Genomic DNA, 14,619 nt, shown 5'->3' on the forward strand with positions numbered 1-14,619 from the left:
CCCAGCTGCCTTCACAGTTTTAAAAAATTGGTAAGAAAATTAACTTCCAGTCAAGAGGGAGATCTGACAATGCAAAGATAAACTCTTTAGTAAATGACTTTTCCAGTCTTTCTAAGTAAAAGATTTGATGTGGAAATAAATGTGTCTTTCCCATCCTGTGGCAGTATTCCTGGTCACTGATGTGTTTGGGACATCACCCTATCTGGGACGTTAGTATATTACAGCACAGATGGTTAGAGGTTCACCTGCTTAATTTTTGAATTAGAAATTCCTTGTTAGCATCTTTGAACTGGAGAGAAACCTCCAAAATCCCTTGCAGTTCCCATGCCCTGTTTCTCTGATTCTTGATCTCTTATGACTGGTATCTTAGTGTCTTGCTATCCTCAGAAAACTAGGGTATCAAAACTGACATAACTAACAAAGAAAATTAAACATGATGTTTCATTTCAGGATGATGAAATTAACCAACAGAGCCAGCTGGCTGAAAAGCTAAAGCAACAGATGTTGGATCAGGATGAGGTAAAGAATGCAGTAAATTCTTCTCTACAAAGTTTATTACTCTGTAGTCGATGTCTGTTCCAGAAATTCAGTTTGCTAAGAATGTTTTCAAAATCACTGAATCATTTGGAAATATCTTGGTAGATTTCCCTTCAATGCCCATTAAAAGCCGGTTTGGGCTGAATTTAGACATTTACAAATGTTTGACTTTGTAGAGGTCTGGAGTTTTCAGAGTAAACAGCTGCTTGTTATACTTAGTCTTGAAAAAGCAGAGACCTCTGTCTTGGTGTCTGAGCAAGAAAGAATGGCTCTACCTCCTCAACTCCACCACTGCATGTGGCTGTTTCACCTCCACATATCAGCTGGTTCTGGTCTTTAACAGGGACCATGTTCTCCTGCTGTCCCGTGAGGGGAAAAGACAAGCCCAAACCCAAATCAAATGTGGAAGGTAGACGAGGGGAGAGCAAAGACAAAAGGGGCCCTGCTGCGTGAGCATATATTTGATACTCTAAAAAGGAGGCAGATCATTTTCAGTCTCTCCTGACGGCATTCAGTTCTTCAGTAAACGTCTTTATTGCATTCTATTTTTGTCAAGTATTTTACAAACGGAACCTAAACAAAAGACAGCCGACCGATCTATCAGACCTTGATAATTAGTGATTCCCCTGCTGAGGGTCATCTAAGTGTTTTTCCGGTTTTGGTGCTTTCTGTTTCATTGCTAAAATGCTGTGAGTTGGGTCACATGAGGCGATGAGAGCAGATGGCTTTGGGTTGATGTCCCCAGCCTCAGCCGTCCACAGACGTAACTGTCCCTGTAACTGTTTTCCTTCTTCTCCCTGTCGTTCCTTGTTACCCTTCATTTCTTCAGTGCAGTGATTGTGTCCTCTGCCCAGACTCTTCCCTTGGTAACATTCAGTGTTAGACTTCGCTGCATATTTAACTGATTTTTACTTGAGGTTTTCCCCTGGCTGAGTGTTTTCTGCCCTCTGACTCTCATTCTGTTCCTTCACATCCCCAGCATTGGTACAGCTGCTTGGGATATACTTCTTTTTTGCTTTTTGGATACTGGGGATCTAACGCAGGACCTTACACTTGAGAAGCAACTGAGCTAAATCCCTGGCCCTTTGTTTGTTTGTTTGTTTGTTTGTATCGGGGATCAAACTCATGACCTTCTGATTTTGAGGCAGGCAGCAGCACCACTGAGCTAAATCCCCGGCTATGTGTCCTTTATATATTGTAGGTCAAAATCTTTAATAATTTTCCTTTCCTATACTATCAAAGCAATATCTCTATTCGTTATAGGAAAATCAAAAAATAACATTAGGAACAAACATAATGAAAGCATCCATATGCCTAGGTGTTGTTTTTCACTAGTGTTAGTATTGGGGTAAGTCGTTCTACATATTCTTGATGCACTTTAAGAAAAAAACGATTGACTGCCTTTTATTTTATTTTATTTTATTTATATTATTTATTTATTTTTGGTGTGGGGATCAAACTCAGACCTTGCGCTTGTGAAGCAGGTGGTGGAACCACTGAGCTAAATCCCGGCCCTTTTAAATACAGTTTTGGTTAACTTTGAAATCAACCTGTTTACAATGTGAAATTGTAACAATATTTTAAAAATCTACATAAGTAGTTTTGTAGAAACTACTCTGAAATGATTCCCTGTCTTATGTTTGCAATGTGGAATAACTAGCCAGCTACAATGTACATTGATTTTTGATGTGTAATTTATTCTTTGACTTAAGCATATATAGCTTCAAACTAAAAGGGAAAAAAACAATTTTCATTGTTTCTTTTTCTTCTGGTTGTTTAAGAATAGATTTTTAAAAATAATTTCAAAAGTAAACCTAATATCTGCAATATACAGAAAGTAGGGTTTCCTGTCACCGTTAACTTTTCCAAACTGTTTTCTTATATCTGATTTTAAATTTGTTTTGGATAGAGCACAAATGATAAACATTTAAATAGAAGATTCACTGGTTTCATTTCCTTAGCTTTTAGCTTCCACGAGAAGAGACTATGAGAAGATCCAGGAGGAGCTGACCCGTCTCCAGATTGAAAATGAAGCTGCCAAAGATGAGGTGAAAGAAGTTCTCCAGGCCCTGGAGGAGCTGGCTGTCAATTACGACCAGAAGTCGCAGGAGGTGGAGGATAAGACCAGGGCCAATGAGCAGCTGACAGATGAGCTGGCCCAGAAAACGGTTGGAGCGTTTGTATCTGGGGGGTGGGACTTCCTTGGCTGCCACTTTTGTACTTGTATTGATGTTTGTTGACAGATGCTGTATAGGAATTCAGTTGACTGACTGCTTAGCCCGTGTTAAACTTTCCTGAGGTCCCTTAAATAATTGAATAATTTCTAGAAATGACTTTTGTCCACTTGTCCTGGAACTGCATGTCACAACTATTTTACATGCAGAGAATTTGTAGCAATGGTAGGGATGCCATGTAGAAAACAAAGAGAGTGCAAATTTTGGAGCTAGAAAAGTCCTAATTAAAATTTTGACTTCATAACTTTGAAGCCTTAATCAAGACAGTTGAACTTCTTGAATATTGATTATTTTACCTCTAAACACCGTAGTAACATGCTCCTTGGTAATAACAGTTTATGGGAAGCCCTCAGCACCGACCTGTGTGTATACGACAACATCAGTACTTCATCCTGAAGTGTTGTTACGATTGGGTGAGAGCGGGGCGTCCACAAAAGGAATGAACTTCATTCTTGTTCACTCCCTCTTGAGGGAGATCCCGTCCCCTCAGCTTCTTCTCGTAGTTATCCGCTAGGAGCTAGGTACTTAGCTGTCCCTGTTTGCTGTCCTGTTTTAATCCAGGCTTTCAGTCTGCGCCTCTCCTCATTTTCACATTCTCTCAGTGAAAGGTGCGGCGGGTATTGTGCAGCAAACCGGGACAGGCCGCAGGTCCAGTGAGCACTGGGCAAGGTGGCTGGCAGTGGCTGTGTCTTTTCCTCCTCAGAAAGTGGGCGGTGGAGAAGCTGGTGGCTATAACCTGCTGCCTTGGGCACCTCTGCCCAGTGGCCTAGAGTCATGGGAGCATGGCCAGCCCACTTTGTGACAAACATCCAGTCCTTCTGGATAAGGAGAGGCAGCAGATAGGGCAGGAAAGAATTGTCTTGCCGACCCGTGGAGCTGATAGGAAATGACACCCGCTTCATACATTCAGCTATACGAAGGAAGACCTTTCTAATGGCTTCCCAAGATGGGACAGCTGCTGGGATTTAAAAGGCTTGAAATGGCTGCTGACAATGCCAAACCAAACAAAATGGATCCACCTAGAAACCACTTAGGAAAGGAGACATATCTTTTCTACTTAGTGTTTTCTGCAGGAAACTTTAGGTATTTGCTTTTCAAAACAATGAAACACTTTCCAGAATGGAGTTCTTACTTTCTCTCAAGCCAAAATATTTGTAGACTGGTTTAGAGTACTATTTTTAGTGAGCTCATTAAAAAATGTGCTAATAAATTGGCTTTATATGGGAGAATTGAATAAATACCTTTGAATGAAGCTCTTCAGCTTTCGGAGTAGGGGAATTAGGTCCTTTTGGTGAAGTTTATACCATGACATCAAAAGATGGCTCTTTTGTTGATGTCAAGAGTTAGTAAAAATATATACCTTTTGGTCATGTGCATGAAGGATGGAAAAGAGATGAGTTTGCTGTATATGGAGAAGCTATTTTTGAGCTCAACTAATTTTGAGAAAAGATAAATAATGTTTAATTCAACTTCACTGAAGATTAGAAAAGTTTTCTAAATTGTTTCTTAAACTCATTAGAGTTTCTCTGGGCCATGTTATCTGAGATCTACTCATTATTATGAAATAGGTGGGAATTTGAAAGTGGCCCAGAGACCAGGGTTCTTTGAGAGGGGAAATGGAGCACTTGTAGCTACGTTTAGACCCTGAACTATACAAAGTGAACTGAAGCAGAAGATCTGGTGGGCAGGGAGAGGTGAGTGAAGATATTCATCGAGGTGCTCCATTTTAGGATGCTTTTGATGACTTATTTCACTGACCTGGAAGTTATCATCTGATGTAAACATAATATATCTGGCAGTACAAAATACTTGTTAATATGAAGTTCCTCTTTTCATCGAAGAAGGCAGTGTTACATCACAGTCTGCCTTAAAAAGACTTGTGAAAGCACAGGAAAATGGTAAAAGAAATCCATCGTACACAAAGCTACTATACTTTGTGATATTGTATGTTTGAAATTGATGGGCAACCCTTTTAATTTGTGGTTGGAATTTGTTTTTTCAGACTACACTGACAACCACACAGAGAGAGCTGAGCCAGCTACAGGAGCTTAGCAACCACCAGAAAAAGAGAGCTACTGAGATCTTGAACTTGCTGTTGAAGGATCTGGGGGAGATAGGTGGAATTATTGGCACCAATGATGTGAAGACTGTAAGCAGCCCCCTTATCCCTTTATCTTCTCTACCTATTCTTGCTATTATCCTGAGTTACATTTAATTCTCTTAAGAATCGGGGGTTTAGCACGGGCCACATGCCGGGAAATATTGGGATGAATGGAAAAGGACTGACTGACTGAGTGTCGCCCCGTGAGGGTGAGAAAAAGAATTTGCCTTTCAAATTTAGGGACCATCTTCAGATCTTGGTTAGCTTTATGTCAACTGTTTTATTCCTCAGTCTTATTTGCCAGTGTCACAGAAGTTTGGAATTAGATTGCTCACGTAACAGTTCTAGTCTCAGAATATTGCTTGTTTTCCATAAGAACCCAGTGCAGTGAAAAGTCTCAGACAAATCAGTATGAATTAGGGAAGTTTGCAGCTGAAAGTAATGGGATTGTAACAGTGGCTTAAGAAATAAAAGCCCAGTTAATTATCCACAATATGCAAAGTCGGGAGTCTCGTATTCAGTGTGATCTACAACCCTGGGGACTTCCTGGCAAAGACTCTGGGGCTCCACCTCAGACCCACTACACCATAATCTGCATTTTAACAAGATTCCTACTAAAGTTTGAGAAGCAGATTTTGATTCAGTGAAGTGGCTCAGCAGCAAGCACCCAGCCCTTTTCTCTATTTCATTTCTGCTGTCCTCATCCTATTTTACAAAAAGTATCCTTATTATTTTTCTGTCATGGTAGCAAGACAGCTGTATAACTTCAGTCGTTCCATCCACACTCAACCACTTCCTAAGCATGGTGGGCTAAAAAGGCTGATTACTTTCATCCAGGAGGGAAATATGTTCCCTAAGTCCTTAGTACACCTACCCTTATACCTCACTGGCCAGAACTGGATTCATGACCAAACCAAACTTTTAGGAAAGGGAAGCTGGGAAAGCAGAAAAAAGAATAGGTTTACTAGAATCAGCTCAAAATGATCATCACTAATCCCCTGGAGTTCTAAACACAGGATTTCCTGATAGTAAGGAAGAGAGGTGGGGGGAATAAGGGTGATACAAAGCTTTCCAGAAGCTGAGGCTGGAGGGAAAAAAGAAAATAAAAATACTATTAGCCAAGAATAGCTGACAATTTGCTAAAATTATAGAGAAGTCAATATCATTAACTACAAAAATAAAGTGGAGACATTTTAAAAAAGTTTTACTAAGGTCTAAATGACATTAAAATAGTTTCATGTATTTAAAGTAGACAGTTTAGGAACGTTTGACATGTTTGTATATGTATGAAACCATCACCAGCCCTTAAGAAAATTAGCATTTCCACTAGCCCCAAAAGCATGTGGGGCTGTATCTGGTCTCTCTCTCTCTCTCTTTTTTTTTTATTTTTTGGTACCAGGGATCGAACTAGGGTCTTTGCGCTTGCGAGGCAGACAGTGGAACCACTGAGCCAAATTCCCGGCCCTTGTATCTGGTGTCTGTCCTTTAAGCCAATACACAGTACTTTGATGACCATGGCTTTGAAATAATCTACCTTGAATTGTGTAGTTATTGATAAATGTATGTTGATTTTGTCAAGCTGGGAAGTGGTGTTGGATTGCTTACCTTCTCACAAATCTCTGGAATGGATATTTTTTTAGTTTGGACATTTTGCTTTTTACAAGGCTGAATTCTCCACCAGTTTGCTTAGTGGGAACATTCAGGTTGTGAGTTAGGATTTAATTCTAGAAAAGGCTCTCAAGGTTAGGTTTCCATTTATAGACCACTTCTGAGAAAGTAAAGTAGCCTGTGAATGTTGTGTCAGGTCTAGGCTCAGATTGAGTAACCTCTCGGGGAGGTAATCATTCTTACAAGGCACTTTTATTGTAACTGAACATTTCATGAATCCTTGTGAATGAATTTAAATTTAGCACAGAATTCTGTACTCTGTTATATACTATAAATATGCTACATTCAGCTGCTATAGGGTTAAACCTATTAAGTTCCAGTTTGGTGGTTTTATATTTGAGGATTTAATTTTTAGAACCATATGTCGGTGTAGAGCAATAAAATGCTGACATTGGGTTGATTAAATGGCTCTCACAATATGAAGGTGGTGTTGATTTATGGGATGTTGGCGCCTGCTGCAGTTAATGATAAAGGAAGGTATTTTTATGCTGTGTTTTAAAATAGTGCTGATGAAAATGCTAATGAAATCAGAGTGTCTGGGTGCTCTGGCATTTAAAAAGGTGTCTTTACCTTTGGGAATCCAAAGTATGGTTGAGATTATTTTTAAATACTCAATTGGATGTTTTTGTGATTAAGATTCTAGACAGTGAGTGCCCCAGTTAATTTGTTGTTGTTGTTTTGTTTTGTTTTTGATTTTCGAGACAGGGTCTCACTATGCAGTTCAGACTGCCCTGGAATTCACTATGTAGCCCCAGCTGGCCTTGAACTTGTGGTGATCCTTCTGCCTCAGCCTCCCAAATTCTGGGATTACAGGCGTGCACCACCACGCCCGGCTCTATGCCCTAGTTAATTTTATTGATAACTCTCACCTATAAAGAGTCATATTCTTAAAATGTTTTGTGTTTTTTTTTTCTTATAATTGTGATTTAATTGTTAGGGCAGTGAAATTAACAGAAGAGTTGCATGATTTTGGGCAAGTTAATGTGTTACTTCTGCTTCATTTTCCTAATTTGTTAAATGATGAGATGAGCCCAGATAAAAATCTCAAAGCTTAACAGCTCAGAAATGACAGGACTTCTACACGTATTTGTTATGTTTATCATTATAGCTATAGATACTTAACAAAACACTGTTATTTCCCAGGAAATAACAACTACAAAGCCCTCCATATTTCCCTACCTCAGTTCAGTCTTGAAACATATTAGGATCCAGGCAGTGTTTTGTTTAGTCCACGGAACAAGACGAACCCAGTGTTAGCTTTATCTTATTAATGAGCCCCTCTTTCAAATACTTGTGTTGCTGGGTGTACGTTAAAACAAAAGTATCTAGAAGTCTAGCCACAAACTGTAGAAAAGTGAGAAAATACAGATAATTATTACGTTTCAATAAAAATAATAGTAAGTTAAATTTGAGGTAGAATAAATGAAATGCATTGGATTGACTGCTTCTCTTTGGAGTCGTGCTGACTTCTCTTTGTCCCTTTCTGACTTTCATGCTTGAGAATGTGAACACTCCCCTCACTTACCTTTCACTTGCCTTGGAAGTGGCATTAGTTCCTTGTACTGCACAATCACTTTATGCTCTGGAGACTTAGAGAGGAGGCAGGGGTGACTCCCTCTCTGCACCGGGTGGAAGGGGCAGGCGCATCTTTCACTGGGATTTCCTGATGGTGTGGTCTTTTCTGCTGTGTTGGTCATTGGTCCTGGATCACACTGCCTTGTACATACAGCTGGTTGCGTTGTCAGTCCTTCATGAGTTAGAATAACATTTTGGTAGCAAACTCTGATCATTCTTTGTGAAATACCAGTGTCCTGGAATTGCTGGAAACTCTTGAACATGAAACCACTAAGTTTATGAACTTTGCAGTGGTAAGAAATCTCATAGTCAGAAACCATTTATTTGGCATATTGTTTTTTCTCATCAGGCACAGACTTAGTCTCCTTTAGACCTTCTAAGACAAAGTAAGCTTAAGAAGTCATGGTCCCTTTTGGGAGGAAGAACTGCCTGGCTCTCACTTTGCAGGAATCCCATCATTTTATGGGTATATATTTACTCATCCTCTGCTTACCTGGGGCCTGGCCTTGCCAGCCCTAGAGCAGAGGGGTTTGTTTTCTTTCTAGGGTGCCCAAGCTGTTGGCGCAGTGGCCTTTTCCCACCAGAGCAGTGAGTTCCACATGGAGAGCATGGATACTCTTTATCTTTCTCCAGAAGCAGAGCCAAGTATGGGATACAGCTGGTCGGGGAACGGTGATTTTCATCCTCACTCCCTGCTGGGCCAATGATAGAGACAGAAGAACAAAACTAAATTTAAACTTCAGACTTTTCTCACCTTGTATGTCTGTGCTGTTGGATTGAAAAAACAATGTAAGGAAGAGCAGTATCGGTAGGAAAATATTTGGCAGTCAGAAATACACATGCAACTGACTAGCTTAGCTGGAACATTCATGATGGAAAGAGTTACAGCTGGTCCTTGTGTTGCATTACTGTTAACAGTGATTCTGCATTTATTGCTTGATGTTGACATCACTAATAGGTACCGTCGCTGATAGTTATGATGGGAAATTGGGTGCTGCAGTACTTAACACTGTCCAGTGTACTTCCTATTGGCTAATAATTTTCAAGCATGATACTCAATTTTATGTTAGTAGCTCTTAAATGTCTACTAAAAAAATAGTTAATATAATGAGTTGATGATGACAGTGACACAATTGGGCAGTAAGAGTATACTGTACGAAAACTACAGTTGGTGTCATTGTTTTGAGCCAATTGGAGCCAGCCTCCAGCAACTAGAGTGTGGCTAGCGCTTTGTCTTTTCCTGAGGTGCAAGGCTGCCCTCTGGTGGTCAATCGAAGTATGCACACGGTTACTGGTTCATTAGATCAGTCGCCCCTGCGGGGCTCACGTGTACAGTAACTGCATTTAAGTAACTGGGCTTCTGTCCCAAATATCTTGCTACAGTTTTTATTTCCAGTAGAGCTCTGAAAATTAGCAACCAATTATACAAAATGCAGGAGTACCTTCAAAATTTTCTAGGTAAACTTAGACCGATGTTCTTCAAATGATCCTAAATAATTAGCAAGACAACTGAGTGCTTGGAAAAACAGGCATGAAAAAGTAAGAAAAAATACATTGACAGCAGTGAAAAGTCATGCATAGAAAAACCTTCATCAAAAGGAGGCTTTGGAATGAAGAGTACATTCCTATTCATTAGATTGTTTGAAGACTATGTAGAAAGTCTTTTTTATTTCAGTTATTTTAAAAATAGAAACATTCAAAGCATTAGACTGTTTCTCCCCCTGAATAAGCAGAATATGGCGAATGCTTGAATTTTTATAGGGATTAAGGGTTCTCTGTAGGAACAGATCTCATTGCTATCACGGAGATGTATGACAGAGTAGAGTACTTCTTCAGAGTTATTTTCTTTTTAAATTCTTCAGTGTTTTCATTGGATGTCATTTCTTTAATCCTTCAAATCAATTGCAATAAATATCTAATTAATTGAAAATAATATTTGGCAGAGGTTTTCTGTTGGCATTTTTACCCATGATTCCAGAGAATTGGGGGTTGAATGTATAGTAATTTTCACCTTCCCCTATGATTAGAGATTCTTAACTAAAACTCTAAGTCATACCTGAAGGTAGGTAAAATATCTATCTGTCTATCTATCTGTAGGCAATATTTGAGTGTGTTCCCTCCTGTGCTCAGTTGGCAGATGTGAACGGAGTCATTGAAGAGGAATTCACCATGGCCCGCCTGTACATCAGCAAGATGAAGTCGGAAGTCAAGTCCCTGGTGAACCGCAGCAAACAGCTTGAGAGTGCCCAGATGGACTCCAACAGGAAGATGAATGCTAGCGAGCGGGAGCTGGCAGCCTGCCAGCTGCTCATCTCTCAGGTGGGCCGTGCTTTTCCCTCACCTCGCCGTGACGTCTGGGGAATCCCGATGGTTTGTGCACTTCGTGTTACACAAGCACAGGCTCCTCGGCCAGTGGCAGCCCGCGTTTATTCTTCAGGCTAGATTTTGCTGTATGAATTCTGTGAATTCTCTTGAGTCATCTTTCTTTTTGAAGAGTATATCTTTCTCTCTCCATCTCTTGATGGATGGATAGCTGACTAGAGTAGAATGATGTATGGGCAAGATCGGTAGAATCTGTAAAACTCCTATCAACATTTCTACATGTTTTACTCTATACCACAGGTACAGTGTCAGATACAGAAACTACTGCTGCTACTAATTTTAACATTATTTATTATGCTAATCATAGTGTTGGACTCATTAAAAAGTATTATTAATGATATTAAAGTAGTGGCAGCAGCTAAATGTTACTGTTTACTGTGTGCTATACATGGTGCTAGGCAATTTACATGAGTTATCTCACTTGATCTTAAAAAAGTCTCGGTAGGCAGGTTTTATTACTGTTCCTCTTTTCCCAATAAGGAAACCGGACTGGGATTAAATATATTGTCTAAACATATGTAGCCAGTGAGTAATGGTAAAATTGGGACCCAAACCAAAGTGTTTGAACATTAAGCTTATGTCTTCAGGGTTTTTTCAAGCCAAAGGCTACATTTTATGTGCTCAGTGAACAGAACTTCTCTTCTTCCCATTGGAATGACATTTTCATTTTAGGAAGGTAGTTTCAGCAAACAGCAACTCAGTTTCTTGAGGTTCCAGGGATATCTAAGCTTTCCATTTGGGTCTGAATTTTGCATGACTGGCTCAATTGTGTGGAGTTCATTGCTTTATAACAAACATGAAAACCGCCAGTGATACCAACATGGGCTGGTGCGTCAAACTATCCTGAAAGTCGGACAAAAAAATGCTTCATTTAGATATATTGTTAGGCATAATAATAAGTAGTCACAGAAACATCTCTAATTGTCTTGTCTAAAATGGAACGACCAGGTTCAATTTGATAATTGATATAATAGGCACAAAGGCACTGAAAAGGTTTATTCAGTGCTGCTGTGTGACAGTGAACTTATGTGTTGTATAATTTGGCCAGTCCTTTTGGAAACATCTGGGAAATACAAAACCATAAAAATGGAAGCACATTTTGGTCCAGTGATTTCACTTATACTATTTTTTATTGGTAATGACAATGAAAAAATTTATTTTTGTATACTTTATCATTTCTTGATTAAAAGTATTAAATGCTTACATGAGAACTGTTGAATACAGCGTGATTTTATGATGTAATAAAATAAATTACCCAGCTGTCCATTGATAGACCAATAAGAAGGCTACATGGAAGAATATTATGACGCTCTTATGAAAAATCTATAAAACCTAGCCATTTGGAAAATATAATTACATAAAGTTAAGTGAAAATGAAAATGTGCACTTATATCTATGCTGTGCTTTGCAGCTTTAAAAAATATATTTTTCCACAGCTAAGGCCTGGCATAGAAAGGGAAAATAGGTGATAACTGTGAGTGGTTGCTGGGTGAAATTTATACTACTTTTCTAGACTTGCTATATGCTTTATAATTTATGATTATTGTCATTTATAAAGACATTTTTATAACTAATGACAATGGAGAAGAAAAGCGGTAAACCTCAGGGAGCAGCGCGCCTCAGTTCCCGCCTCTAGATCTCCCGTGACACCAGCAGCGTGCACTCTGGGCAGTCGTGTCCGTAACATCTGGGGGCCGAGGCAAGGGCACGAGCAGAGGCCGTGGTGGCAGGGTCTTCCTCTCTCAGCCGGACGCGCTGGCTCCATGTCCCTCTCCCACCTGTGACGGAATTGTGGGGCCGGGTCCGCGGTACTCTGTGTAGATGGATGAGGACCCGCGGCCCGACTTCATGGTGACACTGACTTTGCTACATGAGATCTGAGTCAAGAAGATTAGGAGGTTTGGGGGTTAACTTAGAAAGGTCTTTTTATGTTAGTGACAAACGCAGTTTTCCATTAGGTGTGATTTCGTGCTGTGCTGTGATTTACACACAGTCAAGAATTCAGTAGTTATTTCCTGGGGTTGAAAACATCGAAACTTTAGATCTATTTTCTGATATGATCTAAAGATCTGTCAGAATATTTCCAGCATAAATGCTGTCTTCTTTGTACCCATCGTCTTCCCAAATGCTATCCTTACCAAATAATTGCTCCAACTGAAGTGTATTTTCCTAAAGAACTTATGTCATTAGAACACAGTGCAGGGTCTTCTTGCCTAAAGTGAGCTCCCTGGAGCTGATGGGGAAGCGTGCTGTACGTTCCATCTGGCGAGGAGCTGCCAGGTCCCCGCTCAGCCACTCAGCTCCATGCACTCGTCATTCATTTATTATTCCCACTGATATTTCTGAAGCGTGTACTCTGTTCCTTTACGGAGCTAACAAGCAAAAAGAAATAAAGTAAATCATGTACAAGTGCTATAAGAAAATGTTGGGGTATATGTGATAAGCTAGCCAGGAGGCGTGTACATGAGTGTGTGTGTGTGTGTGTGTGTGTGTTGGGGGTACTGGTGGGAAGGAAACTGCTCAGAAAGAGGGAAATGTAGAATGCAAAGTCCTTGAGACAGGCGTTGAGACAGGCGTTGGAGTGTTTGAAGGACAGAAGAAGAAAAACATACAATATTTGAAGGTGGAATTTAATGGTACGTGTTCAGAAAATGAGGCCTTCAGCCTGGACATTTTTCTAGCCCCTTCTCTTCCCTGCCCTCACACCCCACCCCAGTACTGGGGATCAAAACTAGGGCCTTGCACATGCCAAGTGAGTGCTCTGCCACTGAGCTACAACCCCAGCCAAGCAGCACATTTATCTATGAGGAGGAAAACCAGTGTGGGCTTTGGTTCCTTCAAATCTAGGGCAAACAGAATATGCACCATTTGGTGTTGGTGCTCAGGACGGGAGCACAAGAGCATCTTCTCTGTTGTCTTTTACTATCCTACAGTCCCAGGCAGGCTGGGCGTGCCACTTGCCAGTCAGTCACTCTTCTCTTTGACTTGTTTTCTTGTTGAAGCATGAAGCCAAGATCAAATCCTTGACAGACTACATGCAAAACATGGAACAAAAGCGGAGACAGCTGGAAGAGTCCCAAGACTCCCTTAGCGAAGAGCTGGCCAAGCTCCGGGCCCAAGGTAAATATTCAGCGACTTTGCAGGTGTCAAACGCTTGATCTAAATCGGACAAACTCTAGTTAGCTGGAGTCATGATGTTTAGTTTCACTCATTTCCACTAAAATCAATAGTAGAACTTGAAGAAAGAAAAGGAGAAAGTTGTAGAAGACGGTTGCACCCCAGAATCTGTTCGTTGTCTCAGTGCACCCGTCTGAGCCAGAATCCCCCTGGCCCTACTGTCCTCCTCAGTCACCAAGGCCTGTTCCTTCAGCCTGCAGCTTTCCCTCGGTGCTGCTGTTTTATCTCATGGCCACTATGCAGGAGCATTGAGAAATACGGTTTTCTGTGTCTCCTGAGGAGACCTGTGCCCTGTTTGCTCTGAGCTTGCCACCGTGCTGTGTCCCACTGCAGAGTGTTAAAATTCAAATTCCGTTTTGTGCTGCATCCTTCCCTCCAATTCTGTTGCTCTCAATATAAAGTTTGAGTTCCCACCATCGCTAACCTGGCACCCTCTGCCCTTGAATGAGCTCTTCCCTTTGACGGTTGGTACCTGATGAATAGAAAACACTTTATATGTGAATAAAGAGGCAAAGAAGATCAGAGAGGTAAGTAGAAATGCAGAACTAGAAAAGGGTTAAAAATATATGACACACGGGGAAAAAATGAGAACCAAGACCTGTCATGTAAAGGTACAAGATCCCAATGATGAATGCTGCCCTTGAATGAGCTCTTCCCTTTGACGGTTGGTACCTGATGAATAGAAAACACTTTATATGTGAATAAAGAGGCAAAGAAGATCAGAGAGGTAAGTAGAAATGCAGAACTAGAAAAGGGTTAAAAATATATGACACACGGGGAAAAAATGAGAACCAAGACCTGTCATGTAAAGGTACAAGATCCCAATGATGAATGGAACTGTACTGTGTACCTAAAAAGTAGCAATAAACTCAATGAGGAAAAAAAAATTCAATAAACCAGGCCTGGGAATTTGGCTCAGTGGTCTTGCCACCTGCCTCGCAAGTG

General features: G+C 40.5%; 1 protein-coding gene across 1 annotated transcript in view; it reads left to right on the plus strand.

Moving 5' to 3' along the window:
* The window catches only part of Kif5c (kinesin family member 5C), a 148,275-nt gene that overhangs the window by 101,204 nt on the left and 32,452 nt on the right, over window positions 1-14,619 (plus strand). Inside the window, exons 13-17 of the mRNA XM_010620975.1 lie at window positions 451-519; window positions 2,499-2,705; window positions 4,774-4,920; window positions 10,246-10,434; window positions 13,500-13,617. Coding sequence (XP_010619277.1) covers window positions 451-519; window positions 2,499-2,705; window positions 4,774-4,920; window positions 10,246-10,434; window positions 13,500-13,617 — 730 coding nt within the window. The remainder of the gene's footprint in view (window positions 1-450; window positions 520-2,498; window positions 2,706-4,773; window positions 4,921-10,245; window positions 10,435-13,499; window positions 13,618-14,619) is intronic.

Source organism: Fukomys damarensis, unplaced genomic scaffold (genome assembly GCF_012274545.1).
Source record: "Fukomys damarensis isolate Sample0158 unplaced genomic scaffold, DMR_v1.0_HiC HiC_scaffold_29, whole genome shotgun sequence".
Lineage (NCBI taxonomy): Eukaryota > Metazoa > Chordata > Mammalia > Rodentia > Bathyergidae > Fukomys > Fukomys damarensis.